A 20608-nucleotide genomic window follows, 5' to 3' on the forward strand; every position below is an offset into this window, starting at 1 on the left:
ACAATTTGCAATGAATTAAACTTATTATGTTTAATAATAAAATTTTCAAAGCCATTAAGTTACAAAGACAAAAAAAAAAAAAAAAAAGAACCCCTAATATGTAGTGTTTTCCAGTTTCTGTGGTGTAAACATTGCCACGATATTTAAGATACCAATGTGACATCACTGAATGCAGAGTTAATAAGAGATGTACAGAGGCACATATATACTATTTTCACCATACAGGTAACAGTGGATATAAATAATTTCAAAAGCACAGAATATAGTAAAATAATTAGGAATAATGAATTTTAAATATATTACATAGGTCTTAAATGATTCACCTGAGTAAATATATAATCTAGTTTTTAATAATGGCTCCATCTAAAAACTGGCTTACAGAATTCCTGAAAATTTAACAATCAATTCTCACAAGCCAGTGAAAGCCATGACCAGCACATCACTGTGTAAGTATGAATCCAAAACAGTTTTATTCGTCCGTCCTTCCTTCTTTCCTTCCTTCCTTCCTTTCCCTCTTTCTAAGGTTTTATTTATTTATTTATTTATTTGAGAGAAAGAGAGAGAGAGAGAGAGAGAGAGAGAACAAGCAGGGGCAGTGGCAGGCAGAGGGAAAGGAAGAATCAGGCTCCCTGCTGAGCAGAGAACCTAATTTGGGGCTTGATTCCAGGAACCCAGGATCATGACCTGAGCAAATGGCAGACCCTTAACCAACTGAGGCCAGGTACCCCTGAAACAGTAATTTCTGAGTGATATCAGAGAAAATGTTGTGAAGAACCTCTGAAAATCCTATTTTTCATAAAAGCAATGAGAATAATGGAAGAAGTATAAAAATAAACGTACTCTGTTGTGCGGAAGTTAACAAAGGTTTCCAGGAATTCGGGGTGCGTTGATGAAAAAAAAAAATCACTGAAAAGTGAGCTTTGCCTAATTTTAACTTGCCCTATTCCAATCTACTCCATCCCCAGTTCTGTAGTAGCCTTGAAAAGCAACAACCACAGTCACAGTGAAAACTACCTGTCTGGAAGTCACACAACATGGAGTAATAGATCAAAACTTTCTCAAACCTCCATTCCCAGAAAACTGTCATTATTTGACCAGTCTGATGGTTCTCTGGACAGCCCAACTTGTAGGCTGTCTTTATTTGATCTGACTTGGAGTTTGCCCTGTAAATCTCTTCCCCCACCGCCACCTCCAAAGAAGTTTGTTCCAAACTATTAGAGACAAATTTTTTTTTAAAGATTTTATTTATTTGTCAGAGAGAGATCACAAGTAGGCAGAGAGGCAAGCAGAGAGAGAAAGAGAGAGAGAGGAGAAAGTAGGCTCCCTGCCTAGCAGAGAGCCCGATGTGGCACTTGATCCCAGGACCCTGAGATCATGACCTGAGCTGAAGGCAGAGGCTTAACCCACTGAGGCACCCAGGCAGCCCCAGAGACAAATTTTTAAAAATGAAGTTGCTTGATACATTAGACAACAGGGCAAACAAGAGGTTAACCAAAAAACTCAAAAGGGAAAATTGGGAAATAAGATATCCACAGAGGGCTTTGAAAAGCTCTGATATAAACCCTGGTATTGAAATATATGTCCATGATTGTGCTCATGCTCAAGAATAACATGACAAGGCCCTAAGGTCACTGCTCTGGCTGACCTACATACATACATAAGCAAGAAATAGGCAGAATTTTAAACAGCCCGGCTGAGTGTTGACTACATGGCTCAAATTGCATACAGAGTCCCTTGGCAAACACTGGGAACACCTACTGGTTTCAGGCATATAAAGAAACCTCTGTCTAATCATTATTCTAGGAAACCATATTCAAAGAACTAACGGAAAGTATGAGGACAATATCTTAAAAAATAGAGACTATCAATAGTTAGAAATTATTTTTTAAAGGATAAAATAGAAATGCTGGAGTTGAAAAGTACAGTAACCAAGTGACAATTTCACTAAAAAGGCTCATTAGTAGGTAAGAATCAGCAAAACTGAAAAATACATCAACTGAGACTAGCAATTTGAGAAAAAAGGGAAAGAGAAGAAAATGAACAAAGCCTCAGGCACCTGAGGGACTATCATTTAACATACAATATACTCATAATGGGTATTACAGAAGAAGAGAGACAGAAGGGCAGAAAGGATATTTGAAGAATGACTGAAAATTCCCCAAATCTGATGAAAAGCAATGTACACATCCACAAAGTTCAACATATTCCAAGTAGGATAAATTCAAAGTGATTCATGTGTAGACACATCACAGTGAAATTGTCAAAAGCAAAAGACAAAGAATTTTGAAAGCAGCAAGAGAGAAATGACTTGTCAAGTCAAGGAAACTTTAATAGTTGTTTCTCATTAGTAACCAATGAAACCCAAAAAGTGGGATGACATATTCAAAGTGCTAAAAGAAAAAGAATTCTATTTTATTTTTTTTAAAGATTTTATTTATTTATTTGACAGACAGAGATCACAAGTAGGCAGAGAGGCAGGCAGAGAGAGGGGGGTGGGAAGCAGGCTCCCCGCTGAGCCCCAGGACCCTGGGATCATGGCCTGAACCGAAGGTAGAGGCTTAACCCACTGAGCCACCCAGGCACCCCAAGAACAAGAATTTTAATCAAGAATTATATATCAAGCAAAATTATCTTTCAAAACTGAAGGAACAACTTCTATCATTACAGCACGAAGAGCTCCATGACCTGCTCCAAAATGAAAATTGTTAAAAGAAACAAAGAAAAACTAAAAAAAAAAAAAAACCACAAAAAACAGATTTTACACCCACCCCAATCAAAAAATAAAAAATTAAAAAATTTTATCCTAGAAACAAACAGCAAATGAAGAAACATCTCTTTGGGACAATTTATAAATATTTGGTAGGAAAGGTGAGTATTTGTGGTTTTTCAGAAAGACTGCAGCCTGACACCCCACCCTCACCCACCCTGCAACCCTGCTCCTAGCTTAGTGAGGTGGACACTCCATCCAGACTGCTATGGCCAAGAACACAGAATTGTTTCCCCACTCAGCTACCAGCTGGAAGGCTTTGTTCCTGGGAAAAACAGGACTTAAGCGTTTTTCATCCTGCCCCCAGCTGTCTGTGGCTGAGAACAAGTCCTAAGTGAATGTGGTCAAGAGCTAGGGGCTCTCTTCTTTCACCCAACCTCTACCTTGGGCATGGCACAATGAGAATCCTGGACGAAGCATAATATAAGGGAAATGCAAGTTCAAACCACAATGAGATAACATTTCACAACCACCAAGATGATATATAATAAAAACAAAACAAACAACACCAAGTGTCAGTGAGGAGAGACTTAGAAAAATTGGAACCTTCATAATTCCTACAATCTAAAATGTAAAACAGTGCATTTGCTTTGGAAAAAAACTTGGCAGTTCCTCAAAAGATTAAATCTAGACTTGTCATATGACCAGCATTTCCAACCCTAGGTATATACCTAAGAGAACTGAATGATTCTATTCATAATAAAAGTCTAGAACAAGCATATCTATAGCAACAGAAAATAGATTAGGGGACCCTGGCTGGCTCAGTTGGAAGAGCATGCAACTCTTGATCTCGGGTTTTCAGTCTGAGCCTCACATTGGATGTAGAGGTTACTTTAAAAAATAAAATCTTAGGGGCACCTGGGTGGCTCAGTGGGTTAAAGCCTCTGCCTTCGGCTCAGGTCATGATCCCAGGGTCCTGGGATCAAGCCCTGCGTCGGGCTCTCTGCTCTGCAGGGAGCCTGCTTCCTCCCCTCTCTCTCTCTCTCTGCCTGCCTCTCTGCCTGCTTGTGATTTCCCTCTCTGTGTCAAATAAATAAAATCTTTAAAAAAAAAAAATCTTAAAAAAAAGAAAAGTAGATTAGTAGTTGCAGGAGTTGTGGGGAGAGAAGAAAGGGAAGAATGGCGAGTAGCTGCTTATGGTTATGAGTTTTCCTTTTGAGGTGGTAAGTGTATTCTGGAATTAGCACTGGTAACTACTGCACAAGTTTATGCCAATAAAAAGTCCATTGAATTGCATACTTTAAAAAGGTGAGCTAGGGGCACTTGAGTGGCTCAGTTAAATGCCTGCCTTCAGCTCAGGTCATGATCCTAGAGTCTTCAGAAGGAGCCTGCATGGGGCTACCTGCTCAGTGGAGAGTCTGCTCCTCCCTCTCCCTCCGGCCCTTCCTCTGCTTGTGCTTGTTTGCTCTCTGGCTCACTCACCCTCTCTCAAATAAATAAATAAATAAAATCTTTGAAAAAAAAATAATAGAGTGATTTAATGGTATGTGCATTATATTGAGAGAGAGAGAGGAATAAAAGGAATAGTTACTCTTCACTTGGTCATTATGGCTTAGGACGTTTAAAATTACTTGGTCAGCCTTATGCAGTATTAATCAAACACTAACAGCTTACCTCAGTTCCTGTTTCTCTCCAATCCCAAGCCCGACTTCCCCCTGGCCACACTTTGCAGTCCTTATAGGTTTTAGTAGAGCCTTGTACTTTCATTTGCCCCCATGATAGGGAAGCAATTTCAGGGGAGGACATAAGGAACTTAACTGAACTCTGAAATTAAAAGAAAAATATGTTATTAAGTAACACTGAAACAACTCCAAAATACAGGAGCTATAGTATACACAAAAATGTCTTTTAAAATGTAATACTATATACAAAATGCAGTAAACCCTGGTCCCCTATGAGTTAAGAAGTATCTTTGTCATTTTGGTGGTTGTGACTTCTCTAGAGGTCTAAAAAGTAAAATGTTAACTCTTGAGATCCTGAATCATTTAACTATGGAAACTAGAAACTACATTACTTCTCAGACTCTGGAAGGAATTCTTGATATTTTGAGAGAGAAAATTAAAAGATTTACTTCAGCATGATGGAGTGAGAAGGTTGACACATGCTTTCCTTTCTCCAAAAAGCAAGTATAAAGCTGGATAAACCTTTCAAAATAATAACTTGATACTCTAGAAATAATAATAAAGGCATACTACAAGCTGAGAAGTCCTTCTTTATGAAAACCACTGAATTTTGGAGGACAGGCATGTTGTTCCTGCCTGGGATTACTGTCATGCCCTCAATCAGTTCAGCTGGCACAGAGGTTCAATTTGGTTAAGGCAGGATATGAAAATCAACAACACTCTTGTTGCTTTGGCCAGAGAAGGCTTGATTGATTTAGAGCCTTATATATTAAATTGGTGATCTCAGCAACAAACAAATATGGATGGCAGGTGGCTCTGCTTCATTGCTTTTGTGGGCCTGTTTGGGGCAAACGATGGATTTGCAGAGCAGGCAGGGATTTAACAGTAATTTCTCAGAGCTGACATAGCCATAGGGGACTTGATGAGATTTCCACATATCCAGAGTGGACCAAATGCTGTGAGTGTATGTATCAAAGGCAAAAACCAAGGAGTCCTAAATCATGCAAACATTCTAGCCTGTGAAACCAACAGCACATGCAAAATTGAGAAGCAAGATGGCTCAAGAGGACTTAGAACAATGTAAAAGCCAGACAAGAAATGGAAACAGTCTGAACGTTGCATGTACTCCTCAGTTCCTCAGTGCACACACTGACCCACCAGTAGAGAGTGAAAGTTTTTTTTTTTTTTTTAAGATTTTTGTGGGATGCCTGGGTGGCTCAGTTGGTTAAGCAGCTGCCTTCGGCTCAGGTCATGATCCCGGTGCCCTGGGATCGAGTCCCACATCGGGCTCCTTGCTCCGCGGGGAGCCTGCTTCTCCCTCTGACTATGCCTGCCACTCTGTCTGCCTGTGCTCACTCTCGCTCTCTCTCTGACTAAATAAATAAAATCTTTAAAAAAAAAAAAAAGATTTTTTATTTATTGGGCGCCTGGGTGGCTCAGTGGGTTGGGCTGCTGCCTTCGGCTCAGGTCATGATCTCAGGGTCCTGGGATCGAGTCCCATATCGGGCTCTCTGCTCAGCAGGGAGCCTGCTTCCCTTCCTTTCTCTCTGCCTGCCTCTCCATCTACTTGTGATTTCTCTCTGTCAAATAAATAAATAAAATCTTAAAAAAAAAAATTATTTATTTATTTATTTGACACAGAGAGAGAGAGAGAAATCACAAGTAGGCAGAGAGGCAGGCAGAAAAAGAGAGAGAGGAGGAAGCAGGCTCTCTGCTCAGCAGAGAGCCTGATGTGGGACTCGATTCCAGGACCCTGAGATCATGACCTGAGCCGAAGGCAGAGGCTTAACCCACTGAGCCACCCAGGCACCTGAGAGTGGAAGTCTTACTGGCTTAAGGTGTTCGATCACAATCTTTCTTTGACTGAACACTAAGTAATACAGACACAGAGGAGACCCCTAGGAAACCAAGCTTAAAAAAAAAACAATAGAAATTAAAGGGGTGCCTGGCTCATTTTGAAGAGCATGTGACTCTTGATCTCAGGGTCATAAGTTCGAGCCTCATGTTAGGTATAGAGATTACTAAAAAATAGATGGGAAAAAAATGAATGAATGAATGAATAAAATAATAATAAACTTTTAAAAAATGAATAAAAATTAAATACAAATCCTGGTGGCCCCACATTGCATGGGAGATAGAAATCACAGATTTAGTCTAAGCAAGTGACTAAGTACAAAGAGTAACATGCAGGGGGGAGAAGACATCTACAAATAACTAATTTTTTTTAAAGATTTTATTTATTTATTTGACAGGCAGAGATCACAAGTAGGCAGAGAGGCAGGCAGAGAGAGAGAGGAGGAAACAGGCTCCCAGCTGAGCAGAGAGCCTGATACAGGGCTCGATCCCAGGACCCCTGGATCATGACCTGAACCAAAGGCAGACGCTTTAACCCACTGAGCCACCCAGGCTCCCCCAAATAACTAATTTTTTAAGATAATTTTTTAAATATGAAGTAACTGGGGCGCCTGGGTGGCTCAGTGGATTAAGCCGCTGCCTTCGGCTCAGGTCATGATCCCAGTGTCCTGGGATCGAGCCCCGCATCGGGCTCTTTGCTCAGCGGGAGCCTGCTTCTCTCTCTCTCTCTCTCTGCCTGACTCTCTGCCGACTTGTGATCTCTCTGTCAAATAAATAAATAAAATCTTTAAAAAAAAAAATATGAAGTTAACTTTTAAAAAGTAGTATAAGGGAAGTATAAGGAGTTGTTATGGGTGCTGAGAAAGACCTGTGTTAGCCTTCTAAAGCTTCCATAACAAAATATGGCAGACTGAGAGGCTTAAAAAACAGAAATTTTCTCAGTCTGGAGGCTAGAAGTCCATGATCAAGGTACCAGCAGGATGTCTGGTGAGACCTCTCTTCCTAGCTTGCAGATGGATTCCTCCTTGCTTTCTTTTCCTTTTCTTTTCTTTCTTTTAACACATGGCATTTTCTCAGTGCATTAGCACTCTTGGTGTCTTTCTTGGTCTTTTGTTGGGGGCAGGTGAGGGGGCGGTTCAAATTCCTAATTCAATCTTTTTTACTAGTTATAATTCTATCCAGATTTTCTTGAGTTTCAATAGTTCTAGAAATTTGTTAATTTCTTTTAGATTATCTAATTGGTAGGCATACAGTTATTTATAGTGTTCCTTTAGAATCCTTTTTAAAATTACTATAGATAGTTATGTCCCCTTGTTCATATCAGATTTTAGTTGCTTGACTTTTCTATTTTCATCTTGGCCTGTCTAGCTAAAGATGTGTCAAATTTGTGGTTATTATCAAAGTATCAATTTTTGGATTTGTTGCTTTTCCCTATCTTTCTTCTCTCTATTTTATTAATATCTATGCTTATCTTTATTATTTCCTTCCATTTATCTTGTGTTTACTTTGCTTTCTTCCAGTTTTTTATTTTTTATTTTATATTTATATATTTATATATTTTATATTTTATATATATTTGAGATAGAGAGAGAGGAAGAGCAGGGAGGAGAGGGAGAAGCAGGCTCCCTGCTGAGCAGGGAGTTCAATGTGGGACTGGATCACAGGACCCTGAGATCATGACCTGAGCTGAAGGCAGAGGCATAACTAACTGAGCCACCAGGCACACCAATGAATAAATCTCAAATAGAAAAAGTTAAGAAACAAAATGTGCTCTTTAGAGATTATTCTTGAGAGAATCACTGAGAATAGTTTTGTATACATTTTTCTAGAGTTTTATATAAAGCATTTTAGACTTTCCCATATTCTGAATTTGTACCTTTCTTCTGCCTGGAATGCTGCTTCCCTAAATCTTCCTATGGCTCTCTGTCTTACTTAGTTCAGTGCCCTCTCAAAAGTTGGGTCCTCAGAGGGTATTATGATTAGCGAAATAAGTCAATCAGGGAAAGACAATTATCATATGATCTCCCTGATATGAGGAGGTTGAGAGGCAACGTGGGAGGTTTCGGGAGGTAGGAAAGGAACAAATGAAACAAGATGGGATCGGGAGGGAGACAAACCATAAGAGACTCTTAATCTCACAAAACACACTGAGGATTGCTGGGGGGAGGGGCGTAGGGAGAGGGTGGTTGGGTTATGGACATTGGGGAAGGTATGTGCTATGGTGAGTGCTGCAAAGTGTGTAAACCTGGCAATTCACAGACCTGTACCCCTGGGGCTAATAATACATTATATGTTAATTACAAAATAAAAAAATTTAAAAAAAAAGTTGGGTCCTCAGAGTGAAATTTCCTCACTCTCCTATCTAGAATAGCCTCCCCACATTATTCTTTAATCCACTGCACACTTTATTTTTCTTCAGAATGTTAACCATGTGAAATTATATATTCTTTGCCAGTCTTCTCCATTTGACTTTAAGATCTGTGAGAGCAGGAATTGCTTCTGCTTTATTCACTACTGTATCCCCAGGAGGTAGAAGATGCAGGGCGCATACAACAGGCACTTCTTGTATGTATGTTGAATGAATAAGTTAGTTACTATTTTAGATAGAATACAGTATTTTCATGTGATTTTTCCAAAAAGTTAATTTTTGTTTGCTAGATAGCTTCACAAATACACAAAAAGAGAGAAAATAATATGAGTCTTCAAGTCTTCTTCGGCCAGCTTCAAGGGTTACCAGCTTTTTTCCATTCTTAAATTTTGATGCATTTCCCTCCACTTTTGGGGGGTAGGGCAAATCTGAAGCAGCGTATCATTTCATTTGTGAATACTTAATTATCTATGTTTAGCAAATAAGGGCTTATTTTAGGACTTTAAAATAAACACAACAATCTTTAATAGCATATAATAACTGGTCCATGTTCAGTTTTCACTGATTGTCTTTTTTTTAGAAGATTTATTTATGGGTGCCTGGGTGGCTCTGTCATTAAGCATCTGCCTTTGGCTCAGGTCATCCCAGGGTCCTGAAATTGAGCCCCAGATTGGGCTCCCTGCTCAGCAGAAAGCCTGCTTCTCCCTCTCCCACTCCCACTCCCAGCTTATGTTCTCTCTCTCACTGTGTCTGTCAAATAAATAAATAAAATCTTACTTTTTATTTCTATTTTTATCTTATATTCATTTAAAAAGATTTATTTATTTTTAGAGAGAGAGCACATATGCCCGTGCATGTGTGCAGACACTTAACCGACTGACCACCCAGGTGCCTCACTTTTTTTTGGTTTTTTGAAGATGGAAAGTTATGCTATCTTTTTTAATACAAGTCTTCTCTTAAAATATAAGTATTAACATACAGGCGCATATTTCTCTTTAAGGAGTGCTTTAGGTGCATCCCCTATGTTTTAATATTTTATGTTTCAGTTTTATCTATCTAAAAGTATTTTCTAATTTTCCTTGAGATTTCTTCTTTGAACCACTGATTATTTGGGTGTGTACCACTTAGTATCCACATATAAATGAATCTTCCAAATTTTCTTCTGTTTTTCATTCTCGTCTAACTCCATGTTTAGAGAACATATTTGGTATAATTTCAACACTTTTAAATGTGTTGAGGCTTCTTTTTTATGCCCTAGCACACGGTTTATCTTGGAGAACTTTCCATGTGCACTTGAGAAAAATGTGTATTCACTACTGTTGTCCAGTGTCCATAGGTGTGTGTTGGGTCTAGTTATTTTATAGTATAGTTCAAGATTTTGTTGTTGTTGTTGGCATTCTTCTTAGTTTTCCTAGATGACCATCATTGAAGCCTCCAAAAATTATTGCTGAATTCTCTATTTCTCCTTTCAATTCTGTCAGGTTTAGCTTCATGTATATTAGGGCCTTGACGCATTGACTCCTTGTGTTTTTTTGAAGATCTTATTTATTTATTTGAGAGAGAGAGTGAGAGCGCGCACAAGTGGGGAGGGGAGGGAGAAGCGGGTTCCCTGCTTATGTGGGGTTCCATCCCAGGACCCTGAGATCATGATGGGAGCTGAGCTGAAGGCAGCTGCTTAACTGAGTGAGCCACCCAGGCAACCCCTCCTTGTGGTTTTGATAAACTCTAGCTTTAGGAATGAAGCACTGACCTTTATATCTCTAGCTGTAGGAGTGAAGCACTGACCTAGGCTAATGCATTGAGTACATTCAATTTCACTCTCTACACTGGTCACACTGGCTGAATGGTTGAATACGTGAGCTGAGATGTACCAATCAGTGTCAGTTTGGGGACTTTTTTGGGGAAATTCTGAGATACTGAGGCTGGGATGGATAGAATATAGAAGGGTACCTTAAAACTGTCAGTACCAAAAGGGAAATCAGCCTGAAAATTCAGCCCATGCAGAGGAAGGTAACACAGAGAGAGGTATTAGGAGAGTTACCACCTGATCAGACCATACCTCAAGCATACCATACCATTGGTCTTTTCATTATGTAAGGTAATAAATTTCCTTTATTGTTTAAGCTTGTTTATCCTTCACTTGCAACTTAAAGATTCTGACACAACTTAATGACTCACCAATTTAATGATATCCAAATGTCACCTGTTCTGTTTTGTTTTGTTTTTTAGGGTTTTATTTATTGATTTGTGTGTGTGAGAGAGAGAGAGAGAGTGCATGAGGGAGCAAGCACGAAGGGCTGGTACGGGAAGGGCAGAGGGAGAGGGAGAAGCAGGCCCCCTGAAGCAGGGAGCCCAACATAAGGCTGGATCCCAGGACTCCAGGATCACCACCTGAGTCGAAGACAGATGCTTAATTGACTGAGTCACCCAGGCACCCCCTCCCCCCAAAATGTCATCTTAATAGTATTGAAGAAATACTTTTGCAATGTGGTTCTGCTTGGCACTCGGAGAACTGATGTGTGATATACCATAAAATTCCACTGAATGAAAAATATGCAATGACTACTGTAGTCATGCTTAGATGTCATCAAGGAGTTAAAACAGAAATTTTACCCAATAATATGTTTCTTTTGTCATAATCAAGTGATAAAGTTCTGATTTGTTCATTCATCCAGGCATTCATTTATTCGTTTTCCGCGACACGTAAAGCTAAGGGAATGTATTTCAAACTCTTTGCCAAAATCACAGCAACAAATATATATCATTATATCATAACGCACATACCTAAAAACATACATATTTTGTATGTATTTCTTGCAATATGTTTATTATACTTTTCCTTATTTTGTGATACACTATATTCTGTACTATTTTTTTTTAGCACTGTTCTGTTTTTATTTTTTCATTTTTAATATAATTTTGGTCTTGATCCACCAAATTGATTTTGAAACCAACTAATGGGTCATGATCCATAGTTTAAAAAGCATTACTGCAGGCTAAGGCTATATTAAAAAAAAAAATAGAGGGCAGCATGTGCACTGACTACATCAAAATGGGAATGGAATTCTAGAATAGGGTCTGCTGTGTCTGTACTGAATGGACAATTGCTGGGAGTTGTTAGAAAGAAACTGGGGTAGCCAGTGTGCCATGTGTGCCACGGATTACTTAGGAGGCTCACTCAGGGCAGGAATTCTTCTGCAATTATAAGTAAGTACAGTATCTTAATATTTTAACAGCCAGTATAACTTTTCTAGTCCACATTAGTGAATATTAGTCTTCGCTGTACAAGATACCAAACTGCATAAAGTGATCCCTGCCCTCAATTATCTAATAGTAAAGTTAAAACATGTATACACTTAGTGACAATATGAGGTATAATACATTTTAATATCAGCAGTTTCCTACATAAATTTTTGTAGAAAAAAAATCTTTATTCCACCAGAGAAATTAGTCTCAGCCATTCTCTTAAGACAAAAGAATAGACTGACGCATAACTCTTTAAAATAAGATGGTAAGACACTTCTAAAAGTGCTTTCTTCAATGAGTAGAATTCTGCCACAACACAGAATTTGGTTATCATTAGGAAAAGAAAAAAAAAAGGCTGGTTTAAATCTTGTTTATATTACAACTTCCGTTTCTTTTTGTATATTTTCTTATTAAACTATCTTGAAGGACACAGATTCCTATTTCTTTTGACACTTAACAGCTTTTTCTCTACATATAACATGTACACACACATCCATCTCGATGTATTAACTCTTTAAAAAGTGAATTCTAGGGGCACCTGGGTGGCTCAGTTGGTTGAGTATCTTGACTTTGGATTTCAGCTCAGGTCAAGATCTGAGGATCTGGAGATGGAGCCCCATGTTGTTGTGCTCCCTGCTCAGCAGGGAGTCTGCTTCTCTCCTTTTCTCTCTCCCTCTGCCCCTCCTCCTGTTAGCACATGTGCTCTTTCTCTCTCAAATAATAAATGTGGGGGGGGGGAAAGTGACTTTAAACACAGTGATGTAAATTTGCTCATGACTGATTAGGAATTCCCCACATTGGCTTCACAACTAAATCCAATTCCCTCAATATACATTTACCAGGCTTATGGTATCTGTTAAAAAATATATGTAGCAAATGCAAAGACAGTATGTCGTGGAGACAGAAATAGGTATTAGTTACTCTGTTGTAAGGCAGATTTATCAATGCAATTTGAGATAATTGAGGAATAAGCCATTAAATTTTAAAATCGAAGCACAGTTACATTCTGTTAATTGCACAAATATTGTTTATAATTTAAGGAGTTTTGATAAATGGGGGCACCTGGATGGCTCAGTCAGTTAAGCGTCTACCTTTAGCTCAAGTGGTGATCCCAGGATGCTGGGACAGAGCCCCATATGAGGATCCCTGATCAGCAGGGAGCTTGCTTCTCCCTCTCTTCTGCCTGCCCACTCCCCTGCTTGTACTCTCTGTCAAATAAATAAATCTTAAAAACAAACAAACAAACAAACAAACAAACAAACATAACTTTTGACAAATGTATAAACTTGGCAACCAAGATATAGAAAGTATCCAGAAAGTTTCCTTGTGTACCTTTCTAGTCGCTCTTTCAAAGTTCAAAAGAAACCACTAATTTGATTTCTATTCCTGTAGATTAGTTAGACCATCATATTGCTGGGATTGTATAGTACCTATTTTTTGTGTCTGTTTTCTTTCACTCAACATGCTTTGAGATTCACTCATGTTGTAGTATCAAGTGTATATTAGTATGAATAGTAGCCTGTTGCAAGAATCAATCACAATTTATTCATCCAGTCTTCTGTTGACAAACATTTAGGTTATTTTAGACTCTTTAGTATTTTGAATAAACTAGCTATTCATTTTGAATGAATAAGTTTTCTTTTTTCCCTAATAGGATGAGAAATATGAACCATCTTAAGAAATCTCTTATTCATAAAGTTAGACCGAGTGTAGGTAATTTAATGCTTGTGTGATGGCTTCTTCATGGCAGTAGCAATAAAATAATTACAGATTTTTTTTAAGGCTACTCCATTTATATTCTAGTATGATGTATATAACTCAGTCACTTAATGACATAAACTGGGATTAGACTCTTGTAACCTTCAGCTTCTCTGGGTTCAGAAAGGCAAAAAGAGGTGGTGTAATGAGTGTTTGTTTTTTTCTTTTCAAGAACAAACTCACTGAAAGTTATGATCTAAATCTTGTAGTAAAACATTTCTTACCTTTTGGGTGGATATAACTTTCTGATGCCCAGGGACTTTGTTCCCATGACAGTTTGGATTAGAAAAGGGAGAAACTCTAACCTTACTTATCAGCCTCTCTTTGACTACAGTGTGAAGATTGAGAAAAGAAAACTATAGTATAAGGCCTTCTTTTAGTATGTTCTTTTACAACCCATGGGAGAGTAGAAGAGCTGGAATAGCTCAAAGTGAAACCTAGAAAGGAAGGGGTAGAGGTAAGGGTTATAAAATGATATAATTAAAACTTGATTAGGTTGAAATTTCTTTTTTTTTTAAATTTCTTTCTATCAAAGTTCCTTCACAAATTCCTTTCTCTGCTTCACAAAGATGTAATTTCATTTAAAATTATATATCTTCCCTTTATTTAAGGTCAATTAAATAACAATCTTATCAAGATTTTCTGTATCCTTCTGCAAACCTGTTATTAAGGATGCGTTCTAGGTCAGATTTTTCTTAAACTGGGGTCTTCAGGTCCCCAGGTCTAGAGATACATACTTAGCAGTCTGAGAGTTCTACCAATGTTTTAATTTAGACTTGTGTTTAAGCAGTGTTGCTTAAAACAGTATTTTACTACACATTAAATGAAAACTTCTCTTTTGCTATGATAATTCACAATCATAGACATTTTCCTAAAGTAAGGCTTTACCTTCTTTTTCATTGTGGGAAAACAGATATAATCTTTTTTTTTTTTAATAATTTTTTTAAAAAAAGATTTTATTTATTTATTTGTCAGAGAGAGAGAGAGGGACAGAGAGAGCACAAGCAGGGGGATAGGCAGGCAGAGGGAGAAGCAGGCTCTCCACTGAGCAAGGAGCCAAATACGGGACTCTATCCCAGGACCCCGGGATCATGACCTGAGCTGAAGCCAGACACTCAACCGACTGAGCCACCTGGGCATCCCTAAAATTTACTCTTTTAACCATTTTTAAGTGTATAGTTAATTGGCATGAAGTACATTCACATTGTTATGTTGACTTTAATTTCTCACAGTAGTATTTCTTAAAATGGAATTTTCAAGAGTATTGGAAAAATTCAAAAAAATTCTTTCCCTTTTTATTTTTTTTTTTTTTAAGATTTTATTTATTTACTTGACAGAGACAGAGAGATCACAAGTAGTCAGAGAGGCAGCAGAGAGAGAGGGGGAAGCAGGCCCCCCGCTGAGCAGAGAGCCCGATGTGGGGCTCAATCCCAGGACCCTGAGATCATGACCTGAGCCGAAGGCAGAGGCCTAAACCACTGAGCCACCCAGGCGCCCCAATTCTTTCCCTTTAAAAAGAGTTTGTGGGATGGGCACCTGGGTGGCTCAGCTGACTGGGCCACTGCTTTCAGCTTGGGTCATGATCCTGGAGTGCCAGGATCAAGTCCCGAGTCCCGCATTGGGCTCCCAGCTCCTTGGAGAGTCTGCTTCTCCCTCTGACCTTCTCCCCTCTCATATTCTCTCTCACTCTTTCTCTTTCTCAAATAAATAAATAAATAAAATCTTAAAAAAAAAAAGAAAAAGTTTGTGGGGTGCCTGCGTGGCTCCGTCAGTTAAGTGTCTGCCTTTGGCTCAGGTCATGCATGATCTCTGAGTTCTGGGATTGAGCCCCTTGTCTGGATCCCTGCTCAGCGGGGAATCTGCTTCTCCCTCTCCCTCTGCCACTCCCCCTTCTTGTGCTCCCATGTGTGCTCTCTCTCTGTGCCAAATAAATAAATAAAATCTTTTAAAAAATAAAAAAGTTTGTATATTACTCAGGATTAGGAGTCAGTATTGTAGGTTATAAATTCCACTCACGATATGGATTCTTTCTCTTTTCTAAAATTTCTATTTTGAGAGAGAGAGACAGAGAAAGAGCGCACACCTGAGCAGGGTGGGGCAGAGGGCGAAGGCGCAAGAGAATCCTAAGCAGGCTCCAGGTTCAGTACAGAGCCCAAAAGGGGACTCAATTACAATGACCCTGAAATCAAGAATTGGAGGTTTAACCAACTGAGCCACCCAGGCACCTTTAGATTTTTTTCTCTCTTAATAAAAATGATTATTTTTTTCTTTAGCTAACAAGAATGATGTGGACCATTATGTTTCTTTCCTGAAATAGAGAACAAAATTCAATAATTGTAAGCATTTTCTCTGTTCCAAATATAGTTATTTGCCTATACTATATTTTACATTTGATAATCACAAATTTTCTGATTTTACATGGTTTATATCATACCTTGTTTCAAATTCTTTTTAAGTAGTTTAAAAATTTTTTAAAATATTTTTTAAAAATTTTAAAAGTTAAAAAAATTTTTTAAAAATTTTAGTGTAAAAATTTTTTTTAAAGATTTTATTTATTTATTTGACAGAGGGAGACACAGTGATAGACGGAACACAAGCAGGGGGAGTGGCAGAGGGAGAAGCAGGCTTCCTGCTGAGCAGGGGGCCCAATGCAGGGTTGGATCTCAATACACTCGGATCATGACCTGAGCTAAAGGCAGATGCTTAATGACTTGAGCCACCCAGGCTTCCCTTTAAAATTTTTTTTTAAAGATTTTATTTATTTATTTGATAGAGAGAGATCACAAGTGGATGGAGAGGCAGGCAGAGAGAGAGAGAGAGGGAAGCAGGCTCCCTGCTGAGCAGAGATTCCGATGCGGGACTCGATCCCAGAACCCTGAGATCACGACCTGAGCCGAAGGCAGCAGCTTAACACACTGAGGCACCCAGGTGCCCCTAAATTTTTTTTTTTTTTTAAGATTTAATTTATTTATTTGACAGAGAGAGAGAGGGGGAGAGAGAAAGAGAGCACAAGTAGGGGGAGGAGCAGAGGGAGAAGCACCAGGAGCCAGCTCCATTCCAGGACCCCAAGATCTTGACCTGAGCTGAAGGCAGGCGCTTAACTGAGCCACCCAGGAGCCCCTTAACTTTTTTTTTTTTTTTTTAGTAGTAGTTTTCAAGCCCAGCATGGGGCCCAAGGATAGGCTTGAACTCTGGACCCTGAGATCAGACTTGAGCTGATATCAAGAGTGGGATGCTTAACTGACTGAACCACCTAGGCTCCCCAGTACTATGTAAGTTTAAAATGCACAATGAAAATTCTGGCTCAGGGGCACCTGGGTGGCTCAGTGGGTTAAAGCCTCTGCCTAGGGCTGGGGTCATGATCTCAGGGTCCTGGGATAGGGCCACATCGGCTCTCTGATCGGTAGGGAGCCTGCTTCCCACCCCCCCACACCCCCTCCCCCCCAATCTCTCTGCCTACTTGTGATCTCTATCAGTCAAATAAATAAATAAAATCTTTAAAAAAAAAAGAAAATTCTGGTTCAAAGTAATAGATTATATAAATCATAGGCGAATTCAATCTAAATTTCAGAAATTCTTTTATTCAGTAATAGCAACTAACGTTTTAAAAATAGTTGCAGTGAATGTGCCTGGGCATTGTGCTAATCAATTACCCGGAATAGCTAGTAAAACTCTATGATGTAAGTACTGGTATCACCCCCACTTCACAGAGTTTCCAAGAAATGAAGAATCTTCTGCAATGGCCTGAAGCACTTTTTTTTTTTTTAAGATTTTATTTATTTGACAGAGATCACAAGTAGGCAGAGAGGCAGGCAGAGAGAGGAGGAAGCAGGCTCCCCAAGGAGCAGAGAGCCCGATGTGGGGGCTCGATCCCAGGACCGTGGGATCATGACCTGAGCTTAAGGCAGAGGCTTTAACCCACTGAGCCACCCAGGCGCCCCCTGAAGCAGTTTTGTCAGGACCCACCTAAGGCTGACTTCCAAAGCTCAGACTTCTAACCATAGTGCACCTTGAATCCCAAGTTGCGCATTCTACTTTGCATGACTGATGGTTTTCTGAGATCCTTTGTGGTGCTCACTTCTGGCCCCAACGAAGTCGAACCCTGTCTTCTAACAATAGTTTTACTCTTCCACCAAGTCGCTTATCCTGTCAGTTCTTTTAGTGGAGTCCTAGCCCACCCTCTGACCCTGGTCCCCCTAAAAAGTCTCGTCCCATGAGATCCTCGTGCCTCAAGAGTCCCTTCCCCTCCCACCTTGGCAACCATAGCAGGACCTGTACCTTTATACCTTGGTCGGCCTGAAGAGTTGGTCCCTTCAGACCAAGATCTTCTACCAGGGCCCCAACTCCTCAGACAGGTGATACTAGCAGAGTCGTTCCCTCTGGCTCTCGCTCCCCAGAGTCCTCAGACTCTGTTTTCCAGCACAGCTGAGATTCTTGTACCCAGAAGATAGCAATACCCCTCACAAAGCTTCGCAGGCACTTCTCCCTACAAAGGTCCCATCCCAACCCCTAAGTAAGGGCACTTCTCTACCTTTCCCTTTCCAAACTTCTCCCAGAATCATGCTTTTTTTTCCTATTCTTCCCTTTTTCTGCTTCTAATTCACGCTCTCCAACTTCCCCCACCACCTGGTGGCCGGGTTTCAGTTCCCGGAGCTCCCCCAAAACTTACCCAACGTCCTCTCTTCAGGAGAGTTGCTATCCCAAGCGGCTCCGCGCTTTACCTCTCACCTTGGTTAGCTCGGGCCCTCTAGCTAGGCGCTCCCTCCACTCGCCCCGCCCTGAAAGCGCCTTTCAGCCAGTCTGAAGCCCCGCCCCCTCCAAACCTATTGGCCACCACTCGAAAAAGTCCCGCCTCTTCAGCTTCCAGTCCTCCTCCCTGCCCCGCTTCCCTTGTTTTCATTCCCCCTGTCACACGAGGCAGTGGCAAACCCAAAGTGGGAGGGGCGAAGTAAAGGGAGGGACAGGGGGGTGCGGAAAGAGGGCGGAAAGTGAAAGGCATAGAGCGCCTCTCTTTCCCCGGTCTGACTCGGTTCTCTACTGCTCCGAGCAGCCGTTGTATTGTGGGATCGCGGCGCCTTGCCGGAGACGCTCGGAACCACAGGGGAGCCCGCTCACTAGCGCCTCCTGTTGTCCGTAAGGCTACCCTGCCATTCCTCGGAGCCCAACTCCCTCCACCCCCCCATCGCCTCCTCCTCCATCCTCCAGTTCAAAATGGCGGCGGCGGCAGCAGCGGCGGCCGCGATGGCTCCTCCGGGCTGCCCCGGTTCGTGCCCCAACTTCGCCGTTGTCTGCTCTTTCCTGGAGCGCTACGGGCCGCTGCTCGACCTGCCTGAGTTGCCGTTTCCCGAGCTAGAGCGAGTGCTGCAGGCGCCGCCGCCGGACGTCGGCAGTGGAGAAGGTAAGCAAGGGGCCCGAACGCCCGGCGGGAAGCGGCCCTGGCACGCTCCTTCTCTCCTCTCTCCACGGACCTCCCGGGCCTTAGCGGCTCTGTCCTCCCCCTGGGACGCAGCTCCGCCCGGCCCGGCTTCTCCGCCCAGCCCCCAGGGTCTTGGGCAGTGGGGAGGCGGGGCAGAGACCCCCTAGGGCCACTGGGCCTGGCGCGGAGCGGAGGTGGGGGCGTCGCAGGCTAGGTGTGGGCTGGGGGCGTGGAGTGGTCATTGTGCTGGTCGGCGGCCCCTGGGACTCTTCTCCCGCGGCAGTGGCCGGTCCTCCACCCCTTCTCCCCCTGGGTGGCGGGGGAAGGGGAGCGCAGGTTCCGGCCAGCTTTGCGCTTTTCTCCTCCTCCCCTCCCTTGCTCCTTCCCCTCCTCCCACCATCCTCCCCACCATCTCGGGGGAGGCTGGGCTCATCTTCTCGGGGCGCCCCTTTCTCTCCCTCCACCTGGGTGGGCGGGGGCCAGCGGACACTTCAGCTCTCCCTCCCTCTAGTGGGAACTCCCCCGAGAGAGTCGCTCTCGTCTCTCTTCCCTTCCCCTTGAGGGCTGGTTTAACCCCCAAAACTCCTTCCTCAGAGTAGGGAGGTTTGCTCCTCCCCCATGGGAGGGGGGTCCTCCTCCATTCTCGCTTTGGGGGTCGAAGTCGGTTCAGCTTCTCCAGTTTGGAGGGTAGTGGGTTAATTTTTCCTCCCCCATAGTTTTCCTCCTCCCTCTCCCCACCTCCCCCCAAATAATAGAAAAGCATCTCCCCACTTTCCTAATCCCTTCCCCCTTCATCTTGGCAGCAGGGCTTAGGGGAAGAAGTCGCCCTCCCATTTGCAGGGTGGGGTGGGGTGGTTAGTATGTAGGCTGGAGGAGGGGCTCAGACGGAGGGGGAAACAGTTGAAGAAGGTGCTTGTTGCTCATGTTTCTCTCTCTGGTGCTGCTGGTCTATTATTGGTGTTCGCAAGTGGTGCTCCTTCCACATAAGGCCACCGCGCGGGTGCAGGGCGCATGCTCTGCCCGGCCCCATTGAAACTTCCTGCTGCTGCTGCTGCTGCTGGTTCTTTCGCTGGAGCATCTCAGCGCTGTGCCTGCTGCCTCCAGCCTTTACACTGATCGCGTACACTCACGCCTTATTTATTCCCGATCCATGTCTCTCGTTGTCCTGGCATATTTCTTCCTTCAGAGGAGGTTTTTTTTGTTGTTTTGTTTCTTTCTTTTCTTTTCTTTTTTTTTTTCCCCCCCTGTGTTCTGAGCATTGCCTTTATATGGGAACAGCTCTTGGCTGGAGAAGAGACGTTTTCCAAATAGATGGTTTTGTTTTGTTTTTGGCCCGTATTAGGTTGCTAAAGTAGACTGGGTATTGTATAGGACAGATAGCTGTTTCCGTTCTAAGAAAACAAGGTTGCTCTTCAGTTCTCAATGGAATTGAAAAAGTTTGTTAACCGAATGTATTTACATTTCTAGGAAGGGTCCAGGTGTGAAGTTTTTCAAAATAATAGCTTATAGAGTAAATGTTGTGGCTACTAAAGACTCAGGTTAATATAGGCAGTTATGGTACAGGCCTATATTTCTTC

The 20608-nt window shown here is 41.7% G+C and overlaps 2 protein-coding genes across 3 annotated transcripts in view; one reads left to right on the top strand and one right to left on the bottom strand.

The window, feature by feature from the left end:
* AAMDC (adipogenesis associated Mth938 domain containing) overlaps positions 1-18400 on the bottom strand; it is a 40003-nt gene extending 21603 nt beyond the window's left edge. Inside the window, exons 1-2 of the mRNA XM_032358051.1 lie at positions 18285-18400; positions 4382-4531 (exon numbers count right to left, since the gene is read on the bottom strand). Coding sequence (XP_032213942.1) covers positions 4382-4513 — 132 coding nt within the window. The 5' untranslated portion in view covers positions 4514-4531; positions 18285-18400. The remainder of the gene's footprint in view (positions 1-4381; positions 4532-18284) is intronic.
* Positions 18401-18574: 174 nt separating this feature from the next.
* RSF1 (remodeling and spacing factor 1) overlaps positions 18575-20608 on the top strand; it is a 163040-nt gene continuing 161006 nt past the window's right edge. The window contains exon 1 of one of the 2 annotated variants that reach the window (XM_032358042.1): positions 18575-19013. In XM_032358042.1, coding sequence (XP_032213933.1) covers positions 18827-19013 — 187 coding nt within the window. In that variant the 5' untranslated portion in view covers positions 18575-18826. The remainder of the gene's footprint in view (positions 19014-20608) is intronic. The other variant, XM_032358041.1, reaches the window with a different exon arrangement.

The sequence above is a fragment of the Mustela erminea genome, chromosome 9 (assembly GCF_009829155.1).
Source record: "Mustela erminea isolate mMusErm1 chromosome 9, mMusErm1.Pri, whole genome shotgun sequence".
Taxonomy (NCBI): domain Eukaryota; kingdom Metazoa; phylum Chordata; class Mammalia; order Carnivora; family Mustelidae; genus Mustela; species Mustela erminea.